Source organism: Chaetodon trifascialis, chromosome 16 (genome assembly GCF_039877785.1).
Source record: "Chaetodon trifascialis isolate fChaTrf1 chromosome 16, fChaTrf1.hap1, whole genome shotgun sequence".
Lineage (NCBI taxonomy): Eukaryota > Metazoa > Chordata > Actinopteri > Chaetodontiformes > Chaetodontidae > Chaetodon > Chaetodon trifascialis.
The window spans coordinates 24,916,668-24,931,818 of NC_092071.1; the positions used below are offsets into that span (position 1 = coordinate 24,916,668).

At 40.1% G+C, this 15,151-nt stretch overlaps 1 protein-coding gene across 1 annotated transcript; it reads left to right on the forward strand.

The window, feature by feature from the left end:
* Window positions 1–5,805: 5,805 nt before the first annotated feature.
* On the forward strand, window positions 5,806–15,145 carry kptn (kaptin (actin binding protein)). Its single transcript, XM_070982865.1, has 12 exons — window positions 5,806–6,236; window positions 6,953–7,035; window positions 7,147–7,231; window positions 7,316–7,370; window positions 7,962–8,037; window positions 8,778–8,851; window positions 9,113–9,219; window positions 12,046–12,150; window positions 12,454–12,517; window positions 12,609–12,744; window positions 13,454–13,627; window positions 14,737–15,145. The coding sequence occupies exons 1-12, from the start codon at window positions 6,035–6,037 to the stop codon at window positions 14,899–14,901; spliced, it is 1,326 nt and encodes a 441-aa protein (XP_070838966.1). The 5' UTR covers window positions 5,806–6,034; the 3' UTR covers window positions 14,902–15,145.
* Window positions 15,146–15,151: the final 6 nt, after the last annotated feature.

Consider the following 15,151-nt stretch of genomic DNA (forward strand, 5'->3'; position numbering starts at 1 on the left):
AACAAAAACCCACAAATTCTGACAAACTCCAAGGATTGATTATGCAAGAATTGGCTGCCATCAGTTCGGGTGTGGCCCAGAAGTTAATTGACAGCATGCCAGGTGAATTGCAGAGGTCTTGAAAAAGAAGTGCCGACACCGCAAATATTGACTCTGCATAAACTTAATGTAATTGCCAATAAAAGCCTTTGACACTTGTGAAATGCTTGTAATTATACTTTAGTGTACCATAGTAACATCTGACAAAAAGATGTAAAAACACCAAAGCTGCAAACTTTGTGAAAACCAATACTTTTGTCACTCTCAAAACTTTTGGCCACGACTGTACATTTTCTTCCACATGCTGCCTTTGGAAAATATTATTAGTTTTCATAATGTCAGATACCACACAATGGAGATGACAAACAACCCCAGTTCTTTGACAGTTCTTGCTAACTGGATGAGCTTTTTTTTTTGTTGTTAAACTAAATTAGTAAAAAGAGTCCTACCTGTCAGGCTGAAAGTAAAAGAGGAAAGCTGCACTCGTTCAGTTGTCTCTCCAAAGAGATTAATCCACAAGTTACAGATCTGGGAAACAAACTGACACTGTGCAGTAATGCTGACACATGCTTCCAGTAGCAGATGCTTAAATTAAGGCAGTTCTCTTTTTATCAGGCTACCTCAAAGGTCAGAAAGAAAATTACAGCTAGTTCAAAATGAGCCAGGAATGCAAGGGCTACTAAAACTGTTTCACTTGTTAATATAACCTATACCTTCATGTATCAATGATTTTGTGTGTGCAGTACAGCTTTTAAATAAATGAGGCGGAGTAAAAATACAATTTTTCCCTCTAATAGAAGTACTAGTAATAGTATAAAGTAGAAATATTCAAGTCCTTTAAAACTGTACTTGATAAATGTACTTAGTTGCTTTCTACCACTGGCACACCATTTTCGTAGGCTATCTTTTAAATCTGGCTTTAAATCTGGGATAAATTCAGAATCAGCTTAATTAGCAGAGTATGTGCACAAATGGAATTTGACACTGGTTTTAAGTTGCTCTCAATGTTACACAATTCCAATAGAAATAGAGATATAAATAGACATGCAACTAAACAAGGACTGCAAAACTGAAAACTGATCAGTAAAATGAACATTGAAAAGAAATACAATGCAAACAAATTTGCAAGACCTGTGCATGGCCCAGGACAGGAGGGGTCTGCAGCAGGTGACTAAGACCACCCAGAACATCACTGGCACCCATCCAAAGAGCATCAGTGATATCAGTGAGGTGAGATGGCCGTGTAATGCCTCAAAAGGTACTGAAAGACACTACCCAGCCCAGCCACTGCCTGCTCACCCTGCTGCCGCTTGGCAAGGGATACAGAAGTATCTGCTGTTGTACCACCAGATTACAGAGCAGTTTCTTTCCTCAGGCTGTGAGACTCCTCAACTCATCCTCAGCACTCCACCATGAATAACAGTCATAAAATAATATTTTCAGGCCTTATTTATTGATCCATTAATGTAATTAATGTTTTGTAAGAAGCATAAATGGACTACAACTAGCATAAATAAACCTTGTCCTTGTTTAAAAAAAGTTGGAAATCTGTGTAAAGCATAAATAAAACCAGAATACAATCCTTTACAAATGAACTGTATTTACCAACAATAATTTTCTGAAGAGTTCCTAAACCCATGTATACAATCATGTGTTCACATAGTGGTGAACCTTGCTCCATCCTTGATTGTGAATGACTGAGCCTTTCGAGGATGCCCCTTTCATATTCAACTATGATATTATCACCTGTTACCACTGAACCTTTTTACCTGTGGAATGTGAAAAACAGGTGTTTTTGTTTTTTGTTGCTCCTGTCCCAACGTGTTTGAAATGTGTTGCTGGAGTCAAATTCAGAATTAGCATATGTTTAGTTGTTCATTGTTTTCACATTCATCACATTCTGTTTTATTTATGTTTTGCAGTGTCCACACTTGGTTGTAGGCGAAAGAAGAAGGCATATATATAAATATATATAAAAAGCAACAGTAACCGACATGCAGTGTCTGTATACAAGTCAAACATTTTGTAAATTGTCAACAATACAAATAGTCCAAAGCGTAGTGCTCCCTTACAAGCTCTTAAGCTTGCATTTTTGCTACTTATGTCATTTTCCTATTGTTTTTGATGCATTATGGTACTATATCAGACATTTTACTTATTGTTACTTTTCATTTTCAATTTTGTTTTCTGCTTACACCAATATTTTTAACCCTGTTTGTGGAATACTCTAGCCATTGCATATCTACCATATGAACACATTGTTAAATATTATGTCTGTGAAGGGAATGTCTTAATGAAGCTAATAACTAATGACTGGAAAAACTGCACAATGCTGGTAAACACAATGTTTACCATTGCATATAAAACTACAGCCACAATAAACTCCTTATGCAAGGTACATTCATGGTGTGTGTGTGTATGTGTGTAATGAGTCAGGAATTGCAGTGCGAGGTGAGGTTTGTCAGTGTGGAGGATGAGTGATTACAGTGGACAGTAATCCTGCAGATGGATTAGCAGGTGGTATTAGGAGAAGTGGGGGTGTAGCACACTGCCACCTCTGAACTGTCACAATATGGAGTAGCATTTCTGTCAGCTTCATCCCTGTAACACACACTGACTGGACAATGTAACACACATTGTGGGGTGGTCAGACAAACAGAGCGATGACCACTGATCTCATGAATGGGCTATCAGTGCTGATATTGAACAATGCTACTGTTGTTATTGCAGTGAGAAAATCTTGTGTATCTCCACAGAGGAAGTGCTTTACTTAGTTTGATGATGGCTCTGCTCAGTTTTATCTACTTGGTTTGAACACTTCTTAAAGCCAGTGGTTGACTTTAAAACATAAAATTAATGAAAATGCTATTTCACTCATGCTTTCACTTTCAGTTTTTACTGCCTCATTCTTAAATATGACCTTGTGACAGTGACTGTTTAGCTTTCTTAGGAAGCCACTCTTTAAAACCAAACTTTAACCTATTATTCAGTCATTGACATTCCTCAATTGTGAAGCATGACTTTGTGCACTGTCGCCTCACAGCTAGAAGGTCCCCATTCGAATCCCGCTGTGATAGCTGGTGGCGTGTCCTCCACCATGCCTTCAGTGTCTGCTCGAGGAAAAAGGGGGCCTTTCTGTGTGGAGTTTCCATGTTCTCCCCGTGTTCACCTGGGGTATCCTCCTTAAATAACCCCCACTAAAAACATGCAAGAAGATCACCACCTGACCAATGGTGACGACAGAGAGTTGGGTCCCTGGGCGCCGCTCCTGGTCTGCCGCGGAGGAAGGATGGACCAAGGATAAGTTAAATGTGGAGAATAATAATATCACAGAAGCATGGCGTGTAGTGTGCAACTAAACTCTGTGTGATAGTAAAAAGTATGTTTCTTCTTCTTCTAAACTGTTTTGATGGCGATATAATGACATACAAGTGCTATGCAACAATCTTCTCTGTTTGGTTATTAAAAAGCCTATAGAAAAAGTGTTTCACATCACATGTGAATGAAAAAGGGCTCAGTGGTCCTATTACTGATGCTGTAGTGAATATATCAAATGTTCTACAGTAAAGTATAGGTATAGGTCCAGACTCATTGAAGTTTGTATGGTTTGCAGCTGTAAAGTTAAGAGGTAGAAGCCAATAAAACTGACCACATCTGATTAATTAGAAACTGAAGAACTCAGCAGGAACTCCTGCTTTCTGATAAAAAAAGACTGGCTTCTGAATCACAGCACCGTCCTTGAAGGTTTGTTTTTTGGTCTATCAGTCAGCTAATTCCATTAAAGGTTAGTAACAACAGATCAGGAGGGAATAGAACTCCTTCAGTTCTTCAGATTGCACCTAGAGCACATAATCCAGAAGTGTTTCTCCATAGCTGTTGATCATGAATGTAACTACACAATCTGTTTCTTCTCCCTTTGAATTGTTTAGACTTTGGTGAGGATGAGGATGTGAGCGCTCAGTGAGGGAACAGGCAGGTTTATGATACACTCTGCAGCAGAGGAGGTGGTAAGGCGGCATTAGGTCAAGTTTAGGCAGATAACTGATGAATCTTCTGTGACACTATTTGGCTTATTTACTAACTTAAAAAGCAATAGATAAGAAGAAAATTGTGCAATTTTTTTAGAATTATGTTTATGTCTCTTATGAGCTACTTTTTTGCGGTCATAGCACAGTTTCTTGACGAAGGTGGAGCTGTGTTTTTCTTATGGACAACACAACATCCATCCATTATCTATACCGCCTATCCCTTTTGGGGTTGCGGGGGGCTGGAGCCTATCCCAGCTACAATGGGCGAGAGGCGGGGTACACCCTGAACCGGTCGCCAGCCGATTGCAGGGCCACATTCAAGGACAAACAAACATTCACACTCACACTCACACCTACGGACAATTTAGAGTCATCAATTAACCTAATGAGCATGTTTTTGGTCTGTGGGAGGAAGCCGGAGTACCCGGAGAAAACCCATGCATGCATGGGAAGAACATGCAAACTTCACACAGAAAGGCCCCGCCTGACCTGGGGATTGAACCGGCAACCTTCTTGCTGTGAGGCACGTGCACTACCTGCTGCGCCACCGTGCAGCCCCGACAACACAATATTTATCAGTTAAAGACGGATTGTCTTCAAAATGTTTACTTTTTGTAGAACTGGGCATTTTCAATCTGCATTTCATCATGATAAATCCAGCGTTCTTTCACTTGGGCCTCTGCTCAACCTCTGTCCTTTTGGGCCAACCTGCATCTTGACAGAAGCAAAACTGACCAGCTTTCCACTACAGTCAGCTCAACAACATGATGTGAGAGTTTTTGCCGCCATCTACTGGACAAACATCATTATCTGTCTTGAATTTGGCTGACTGGGCCTCAGATGCTGCTGAACAGACAACCCCATTTATTTTAATCATTTTCCTTTATGTGCATAGAGTGTGTGTATGGTAAGTTTGTTAGTTTGTGAGTATGTTTGCATTCACTCAAATAAATCATTTTAACATGTATAGTGTTGTAGTTTTCAAGAATTATCTGTATTATCATGTTTGACGCTTTTATCTGAAAGGTTTGCTGTATCTGCTGAGAGTATAATTCATTTTTCATCACAATAGACATAATGCTGTTTATTATAGATAAAGTGAGACTGGGTCATGAATGATGAGCTGTAAATAAAATGCATGAAAGCAGAGAATAAGTGAGCACAGAGATGTGATCCCTAGCAGCAGCTTTTTGATAACACAATCACCTTGAAGAAAAGAAAGAAAACAAAGAAAGTCAGTGCTTTAATTTGGAGTGTAACGGACAGTACCGGTAGATGGCGGGATCAGACATGTGATGCGTCGAATCTGTCATCAATTTATGACATGAAGTAGAAAAGCCATGTGCTGCCTTTCGTACTCTCAGGTAGAAGCGGAGAATGCGGTGAATGCTGATCATTCTGATGTCCAAAAACGTTTAATGTTACATATTGGTATTATTTCAATCGTAAAATAATGACATGCACTTTGTAAATGGATTGATGACTGTTTATGTAAAATCCATTAGCACGGAGCAACGTTTCAGCGATAGAGTTAATACATCAGCCATGTTAACAAAATACAGAGAAAAAAGTAAGTGTAAAAGAAAATCAATGAAATGGAAGGTAATAGGATTAATTTGAAAGCACGTTTATCATGTAAAACCTCATCTTCCTCCTCGCTGGATCGTTTATGAGCACTAAATTCTAAACTTTCGACAGACTTGAACGCAGCGCGTTCCAAACCCGGATGTTGTGTTACATTGTAATCGGCTCAAGCTCTTTGAAATCATGCAGAAATATAACGGAGACTTTGAATATCTGTCTTCACAATAAAATTAATAATGACTGAATAAAGCTGTTTCACCTTTTGTCGTTTAAAATAACTTGAGGCAATCGTGAATGGTGTTGGAGAAACAGCAGCTACAAAACAACCAACCTTAATCTTGACATTTCTGGTGGAAATACAGAGTTCAGTTTCGTCCTGCAGGATGCCTCGTGAATCATATCCCTTCGTGGAGGACAGTTTCAGCCGCTTTCCGTCGCAGAGTAACATTTACGGCCTGAGCCAGGCCGGGGAGCACGAGCTGTTAGCGGCCACTCTAAAAGGGAAGGTGGTATGTTTCAGGTACCAGGAGCTGCAGTACAAAATCCGACCTGTGGCCAAGGAGGTTCAGTTCACCTACATACCAGGTAGTCCAAAACCCCGGACATATAAGGAACACGGAGGTCAAAACAACACAACACAACACAACACAACACAACACAACACAACACAACACAACACAACACAACACAACACAACACAACACCTCGTTAATATCCTTACTAATATCCTTACCAGATCAGGATAAGCTCTCTATAAACGAACTGCGTGAGTAATAGCGACACATTGACAAGGCCTTTAGGAATCAATTTGTTGTCGTCATTTTTTCAGTGTTTTGAAACATAGACAAAGCATGGGTTAGCTGAAGATCTCTTACTGATTTGCTGTATGTTAGTAATGGTACTGTATAAAGTATCGTTTCTAATGCATATTGGTTTCATCTCTGTTCTTGTACAGAGGAATAGCATGTTCATAAATAAATAGATGCCAGCATAATATGTTGGCATCTATTTACCAATAACTATATTATAGTTATTGGTATAATGTAACCAAGTACATGTTCTTGGGTACTGTACTAACGAACACATTTGAGGTACACTCGCTTCACTTTAGTATTTCGATGCTTCTTTATTCACATTTTTGGAAGGAAATATTGAGCTTTGTACTGCACTTAATTTATCTGACAGAGTTGTTTCTTGATACATTGCTTATTTATAGCTAACATACAAAACATATGTTATTGTTTATATATGTTGATTGTTGGTCGATACTGCAAAGATTTAATCATGTCTTCCTTATCTAGTTGATGCAGAAATTGTCTCAATAGATGCCTTCAACAAGTCTCCTCCCAAAAGAGGCCTGGTGGTGGGCATCACATTTGTCAAGGTATTTTCATATCTAAGATTACAGGTTACTGCATGTGTGAACTTTACTTCAGGGTTATAAATCTTTTCCACCGTTTTAGAAACATTCTTAATTATGGTTGAACTCCTGCAGGACTCTGGTGACAAAGCCACACCGTTCCTAAATATCTACTGTGACTATGAGCCCGGCTCAGAGTTCAACCTAGAGTCTATTGCACGTGAGTGAAGTGGTGTCCTGATGTCTATGATGCTTACTCTAACAATTGTTTCACTTGCTGATGTTAGTGTGATTCTTTGAACAGAGAGTTGCCTGAATCTGGAGTTGCAGTTCACACCTTTCCAGCTGTACCACACAGAGTAAGTTTGCTGCTGCAGAGCTGTGATAGCAAAGTTCATGCTGAGTTCAGTTGCCATGGTAACGATTGCTGCAGGCCAAACCTGCAAGGAGCAAGTTTAGTTCAGGATTATAGACAACATATAAAAGAGCTAACTCCTGACTCCAAAATGGAGTCACCATTCCTACAGGATCCCATAACAAGTACAAGCAGAATGGCATCATTACAAACCAGTGAGCAGATGTTGCTTGGCAGTCTGTTATACTGGAAATATAGTAACAGGTAACAGTCCAATCAAATGTTTTAGAGACTCAGTAATTTGACCAATAAAAAAAAAAGAAAATGCATATGTTCTGCCCCAGTGATACCTCATCAAGCCTTGTTTTGTGTTCTTGCAGTTCTCTACATCAACAGCAGACCAAAACAACAACACTTCAAAACTTCAAACAACATTCCAATTCCAGTTACTGTTGGCATGATTGACTTGAATAACCCCAATTTGGACTGATGAGACCTTATATTATACAGTGTTCCTGAATGGGTTTTAGTGTCTTCTTAATTACAGTGGAATGTAACTGGATGGTAAATATCAGCAAGCTTTTCTCTCTCTCAGAGTGCAGTGTGATGCAGGCAGAGAGACGGTATTTCTGCTCAGCGGTCATGACCAGAGGATCCACCTGTACAAGGAGGTGAGATCAGAGCCAAGATGATCCTGTGTGTGTGTGTGTGTGTGTGTGTGTGTGTGTGTGTGTGTGTGTGTGTGTGTGTGTGTGTGTGTGTGTGTGTGTGTGTGTGTGTGTGTGTGTGTGTGTGTGTGTGTGTGTGTGTGAGAGAGAGAGAGAGAGAGAGAGAGAGAGAGAGAGAGAGAGAGAGAGAGAGAGAGAGAGAGAGAGAGAGAGAGAGAGAGAGAGAGAGAAAGAAAATGTAGATTTAATCCATTGATATGCTGTATCTGTATATTTCTGAATTTTCTGTAGTTGATTTATCTATAGAATATTATTCCTACATTTTAAGGTATTTTACAATAAAATACCAGTACATTATTATTATCTTATCTTTTTGTGTTTAAAGACTTTCAATGTTTAGAAGCGAATCTGGAGCTTTCTGTTACATCTCATCATCGTGTTCAGTAGATGGAGTGTACCCAGTTGTCATGGAAATGTTGATGTTCACTGTAGGTTCTCCTTGTTGGCTTAAAAGTTGAGTTTCCGCGTTCACCTATGACATTGGAAACAGCAGTTGGCAATAACAAGATTCATTGTTCTGTCAAATAGAAGACTTGTGGATTAAAAGGGCTGAAAGCTACCCGCTTATTTTCATAGCTATGAAACAAGAGGGTATGAGTTTTGCATATCTGAAGGAGATATTTATTTCGATTCATCATGAAACATCAGAGCAACATTCAGCCTGACTCTCCTGTTTCCTACAGAATGCCTCCCTCCACCAGTTTGAAGAGCAGCCAGTAGATAGACTCTTCCCTGAGCTACAACAACTGCCCAGCAAGTTAGTCTAAGTTCCTTCTGTTTGCTCTCTCTGTTATTAATTTAATAACAGAGAGAGCAATGAGTCATACTTACATACATATATAGAGAATAAAGACAGTAGAAGTGGGTGCCAGCATTGATTTTGATATAACCTGAAGGCAGAAAGTGTTACAGTTGCATCAGTAAACAAAATATTGCCTGTCAACACATTTGCTCAGCAACATGCATGTGCCATGATCCATAACCCTGCATTCTTAATGCTTCCCTTCCCTCCATGCAGTGTGCTGTGGTTGGATGTGTTGAGTATAGCTGGTGGCAGGCGACTCTCAGCATTTGGCTGCCAGAACAGCTGCGTTGGACTGGCTCTGGTCAACCAGACAGGACCAGGTGAGACAGACCAAACACGCAATAATGATTCTGAGATTCAGAGCAGTTCAACTCTGTCTCAGGAGCATTTGACACATTTTCCCTCCTTAGTGTGATTGAGGAAGACAGTGGAGCCCCCCCTTCCCTCCTTCAGGGCTAATGAACACATTTGTGCCTTGGCCAGACACACTGTTGCATTATTTATGTGGCTATATTCATATACCTTAAAGACACTGCACACCCACACAGATGTTTTCACTTATGGTGGCTCATTAACCTCTGCTAAGGTCAAAGGAGGGAATTATGTCTGATAACTGGACTGATATACTAAGAAGATAAAAGTGCACTTTGTCCCAGCCTTACATGTCCAAAAATAACAGGCAGTATTATTTTAGCACTGACTGCACAGACAAACAGTCCTCACACCGTGATTACCAGACAGAAACAATGTTCAGCCTCCTTATTATAATTATCAGACATATTGGGACATTCTGACAGCTGCAATATCTCAGATTGGTGAAAAGAACTACAGAAGTGTCAGCAAATGTATGGGGACATGGCTGCAAAACCACCATCACTGTCAGTTGCATGTAAATGTAACCCAGTATTATAGAAATACAGCTAATGTGATAGGTAAAAGGTGAAACAACTCAATCTCATTCATTTGAACGGAACCAGTCTAGTGGTGCAGCAGGTGCAACACAGGGTTTCAGCAAAACATTGCTGGATCGCCCATTGAAAAATCTGAACCAGGATCAATCACAATCAGCAATCATTCATTCTATCATTAAATATATCTGTACCTTTGTCACAGGTGTGCATCTATAAAATATGATGTATTGCATTGTGGGATTGGTAGCAGAAAAAGTGTTCAATAGTGTAGGTGGACAATACTTTCTCATTCCATTATGGGAATTCTTGAGGGCACCAAAATAGTGCATACATTTCACTCAGAACCCAGCCTCAGGTGGACCGTGAAAATAGTACATACTACACTGAGAGTGATTTCACACAGAGCAAAGGTCTAATCAGACAGAATAATTCAAATCAAATCAAATCAAATCAAATGTGTGGGTGCATTGTGACTGTGCAGGGGACAACAGGGAACACATTAAGATTACAATATTACATCAATGTGTCATGAATGTTTTATATGCAACCCTGATTCCAACAAAGTTGGGACAGTGTGTAAAACATTAATAAAACAGAATGTGATCATTTCCTCATCCATTTTGATATATACACAACTGAAAACAGCACAAAGACAATATATTTAATGTTTTACCTCATCAGCTTTCATTGCTTTTTATGAATATGTGCTTCTGAAGTTGATGCCAGCAACACGTTTCAAACCCAGGACAGGAGCAACAAAAGACTTTGCTCCAAAAACTCTTGTTAGAGTGTCTCAGTTAAACGGGTTCAGTGGTAACAGGTGATAGTATCATGATTAGGTATGAAAGGGGCATCCTTGAAAGGCTCAGTCGTTCACAAGCAAGGATGGAGCGAGGTTCACCACTTTGTTAAAAACTGAAAATACGGGCAGATAGTTCAACACTTAGAGAACAACGTTCCACAATGTAATGTCTCTAAACATAAGGGTTAAGGCCGAAAGCTAACATTGAAAGCCTGTGACCTATGATCAGATGGCACAGACATGATTGTATAAAGGAAATCACTACATGGGCTTGGGAACACATAGGAAACCGTTGTGTGTAAACACAATTCATTGCTACATCTACAAACGCAAGGAAGGACTGCCATGCAAATCAAAGGCTATATATCAACAACATCCAGAAATGCTGCAGACTTCTCTGGACTCAAGTTCATATGAAACAGACTGATAAAAAGTGGAAAAGTGTGCTGTGGTCTGAGGAGTCCACGTGTCAAATTGATTTTGCAAATCATGGACATTGTATCCACCGGGCTAAAGAGGAAAAAGGCCATCCAGATTGTTTTCCAAGTTCAAAAGCCAGCATCTGTAATGGTATGGGGGCCTGTTAGTGCCCATGGCATGGGTAACCTAAACATTATGAAGGCACCATCAATGCTAAAAGGTACATAGACATTTTGGAGCACCATATGCTGCCATCCAGATGATGCCTTTTCTAGGGACATCCCGCTTTATACCAGCAAGACAATGCCAAGCCACATTCTGGATGTGTTATAACAGTGTGGCTTCACAGTAAAAGAGTGCAGGTATTAAACTGACCTGCCTGTAGTTCAGACCTGTCCTCCATTGAAAATATGTGGACCATTATGAAATGCAAAATACACCAACAGAGACCCCAGACTGTTGAACAGCTGAAGTCCTATATTAAGCAAAAATGGGAAAGAATTTAATTTTCAAAACTTCAATAAACAGTGTGCTCGGTTTCCAAACACTTACTGAGTGTTGTTAAAAGAAAAACTGATGTAACACAACCCTGTGTAAGCAAGCTCTTGTGAGGTTTTAGAATGTGTTGCAGGCATCAAATTCGGAATGACTATATTTACTATATTTAACAATAAAGTTTAGCAGTTTGAACATTAAATATCTTGTCTTTGTACTGTATTCGATTGAAAATAGGTTGGAAAGGTTTTGGATTCTGTTTTTATTTACCTTTTACACAGTGTCACAATTGGAATCAGCATTGTACAGTAAATAGTAGTAGTGTGATATCCTATATTAGACAGCACTGAGAAATAAATGTTGGAGGCAAAGATCTTTTTTCCTCAATTTGAGCCTGAAAACTGGTCCCAAATTCATCTCTCAAGGCAATTGCTGAAATTACTACAAGATGTACTAATCATGAATGAGCTGTGGGACTATTCCTAGATGTTTTTGAAAGATGTTGCTTTTTTTGTCAGAGGTTTTGCAGAGCTGGCGGTTCCAGTTTGACAGTCCAATCTCTACAGTGCTGTTGTTCCCGCTGAGCTGCCAAATTGAGCCCAACCAGCCCAGCAGAGAGAAAAGTATGTTACTCCTCTTTTTTAGCTACACATCTTAAGACTTATATCGCTGTCTGTCTCTTCTTCATATTCTTCTTTTTGGATATGCAGTGTAGCTTATGTCTGGCCATCAAGGTGGACTCATTTAAGTACCTGAGTGTTCACCTCAACAATAAACTGGACTGGACAGACAATACAAACACCCTGTACAGGAAGGGCCAGAGTCGCCTACACCTGCTGATAAATAAATAAATAAATAAAGTCTAATCTTATTTTATCACTGTGGATAGGACTTTTGACTGATTGTCCGGGTCTGTGTTTTTTCAGATGTGGAAATGGAAAGCTACAACCTTCTGGTAACTAGCACTATAGAGATGGCAGTTGTTTACAGGTCAGAGTCTGAGAACATTATGAAGATTTCAGAAAGGTAATCACTTGTTTTGGTGAGATACTCTTTTCTAAGTGTTTCTGTGTCTTCTCAGAGATGTCCAGGAGCGTGGCTTGTCTTGCTCGGTGTGCCTCTCAGAGAGTGACCAGTGGGATGCAGTGCTTTGTGCTCTTGTCATTGACCTGGATTTTGATGGACAGAGAGAGGTGCTGTTGGGAACATATGGGCAGGTCAGAGCTCCTCTTTATTGGTGAACTTTATTAATAGCACTTTTTTTATATTAGTACTAGTATTTTTTATTGTCAGTAAATCCCCCATAAGATCAAAACTAACTAACCATTTGTTGGTCTGTTTCTCAATACTATCTGACTTCCTCATCCTGTCTGTGGCTCTCAGCTCCAAGCTCATTGGTTTCTACTGTGAACATAAATCTTTTAAATAAAATCTTTTGAAAAAAGATTCAAATAACATACATTAAAAACATTTTCTAAAACAGCTAGGTATTGTAGTTCTTAGCAAACATTATTTAGACTGAAGTTAGTGCATTTGTTGGGCACTCTGCAGCCGTGGATTAATCCACATTTGGTGCTCTAGTGAGTGTTTCAGGCAGCGAGATGGTTGATGTGGGACTAGGTCAAAGGAGAGTTTTTGGACAACACTATAGCTCTGTGGGACAGAGGAAGAATAGATATCAGGCTTTGGATTCATTTTTGGTATTTCTTTTCATGGGATTTGTTGACAATAAGAAATATATAGAATATCGCTTGTCTTGTTCTTGAAGTAACATGACATACACAGTTGGTCTAGCGCAACTGAATAAGCTGGAACATGACGTAATAGGAGAATTTTGTTGTCACTTTTTAGCCATCTGATTAGAATGATGGACTAATGTGGTGACATCTTGATGACAGCAGTGTTATCTGCCTTTCTGCCACGCAGGAACTTCTTTGTTACAAATTCCAGCGGTTGGAGAGTGAACAAGATGGACAGTTTCAGCTGCAGTGGAAGCGGAGCTTCAAGAGCCCTTTGCTGTCCATCATCTACTTAGACTTGACTGGGGATGGTTTGAGAGAGCTGGCTGTCCTCACACTAAAGGGACTGCATATCTTACAGGTGTGTAGCAGAAAGCTGTTACAGTGATTTATGGTATTAATAAAAGTTACATTGTACATTCCTGTCAGGGTCAGTGCCTCTCTGCTGTTGATCCTATTGTGGATCGGCATATTAGCATAATTCAGTTCATTGGCTTACTAAGTCAACACAAAAACATGCTCTTGAACTGAGAAGATGTTTGTAATGAAGAGTTGCATTGAAACAAGCATCAAGTAATTGCTGGCCTCTACTGGCCATCAGAAGAAATAGCCACAGAAATGATAGAACTGATTGTACAGGCGGGGGGCATGGTGGGGCAGTAGGTAGTGCACGTGCCTCACAGCAAGAAGGTTGGCGATTCGATCCTCGGGTCGGGCCTTTCTTTGTGAAGTTTGCATGTTCTTCCCATACATGTGTGGGTTCTCTCCGGGTACTCCGGCTTCCTCCCACAGACCAAAAACATGCTCATTAGGTTAATTGGTGACTCTAAAATTGCCCCTAGGTGTGAGTGTGAGTGTGAATGGTTGTTTGTCTTGTGTGTTGCCCTGTGATCGACTGGCGACTGGTCCAGGGTGTACCCCGCCTCTCGCCCGTTGACAGCTGGGATAGGCTCCAGCCCCCCCGCAACCCGAAAGGGATAGGCGGTATAGAAAATGGATGGATGGATGGATTGTACAGGCCCTTTGCCTGCTTTGTCTCCTGTTCCCTCCATCTGCAGTGGCCTACACTTGGAAGAACCTTAGAACATAACAACCATATAAGCTTGGGAACTAAAAGAGATCCAACACAAACAATGACCAAAATGCTTTTCATTTGCATTTCTCCTTAAAAAGAGTTTTTTCAGCTCTTATGTGATGCTGCTTGTAGCATTGTTCATCACTGAGTGCTGAAGGTCAACAACCCTTAGAAGTCCCAGAGAAAAATGATCACCATGATCTGCCATAGAACATTAAATATCTAATTTCATACACCTTTTTTAGCTTTGTCAACACAGACCCCAACAAGACAACTGCTGTAGCATTTGTAAAGCAAAGCTCAGTGCTGATATTTCCTCTGAGCAAATGAATTCAACAGACCTCCTAAAATATGTCTCATTTGATGTTGTGGTATTTTGTTTCCCTTCTTTTCAGCATACTTTGACCAGCACTGCTGATCTGGTTCTTGAGCGACTTGCCCAGAAGGTGTTGGCACTGACAGCTGGCTCTGAGCTAGAGTCGGCCAGAACTCAAGACACTGAGGAAAACGATGCTTCAGCTAAGACAGAGGAGTGTAAAGCTCAGACACCTTCAAATTAAGGGAGTGGTCTTATTTACAGGTGTGATTACACCTGGTCCTTTAAGCTGTGATGATGGACAGTGGTTAGAAACCCAAACATCACATTTGCCATCTAAAACAGAAACACTGTGCTCTGTGGACCTGAATGTAGGTGAGAGTAAAATAAATTGATTAAAGAGCTTGCATTAAACTATAAGGTGATGTGCTGTAGGTAGTGTACAGTAATTTACGGATAGTAAATGACACATTTAGGTCTCTACACTCAAACTG

Coding starts and splice junctions, on each gene's coding strand:
- kptn (XM_070982865.1), top strand. CDS start 6,035: ATGCCTCGTGAATCATATCCCTTCGTGGAGGACAGTTTCAGCCGCTTT. Junction 8,038..8,777: donor GGATCCACCTGTACAAGGAG/GTGAGATCAGAG, acceptor TGTTTCCTACAG/AATGCCTCCCTCCACCAGTT. Junction 12,745..13,453: donor TGTTGGGAACATATGGGCAG/GTCAGAGCTCCT, acceptor TCTGCCACGCAG/GAACTTCTTTGTTACAAATT.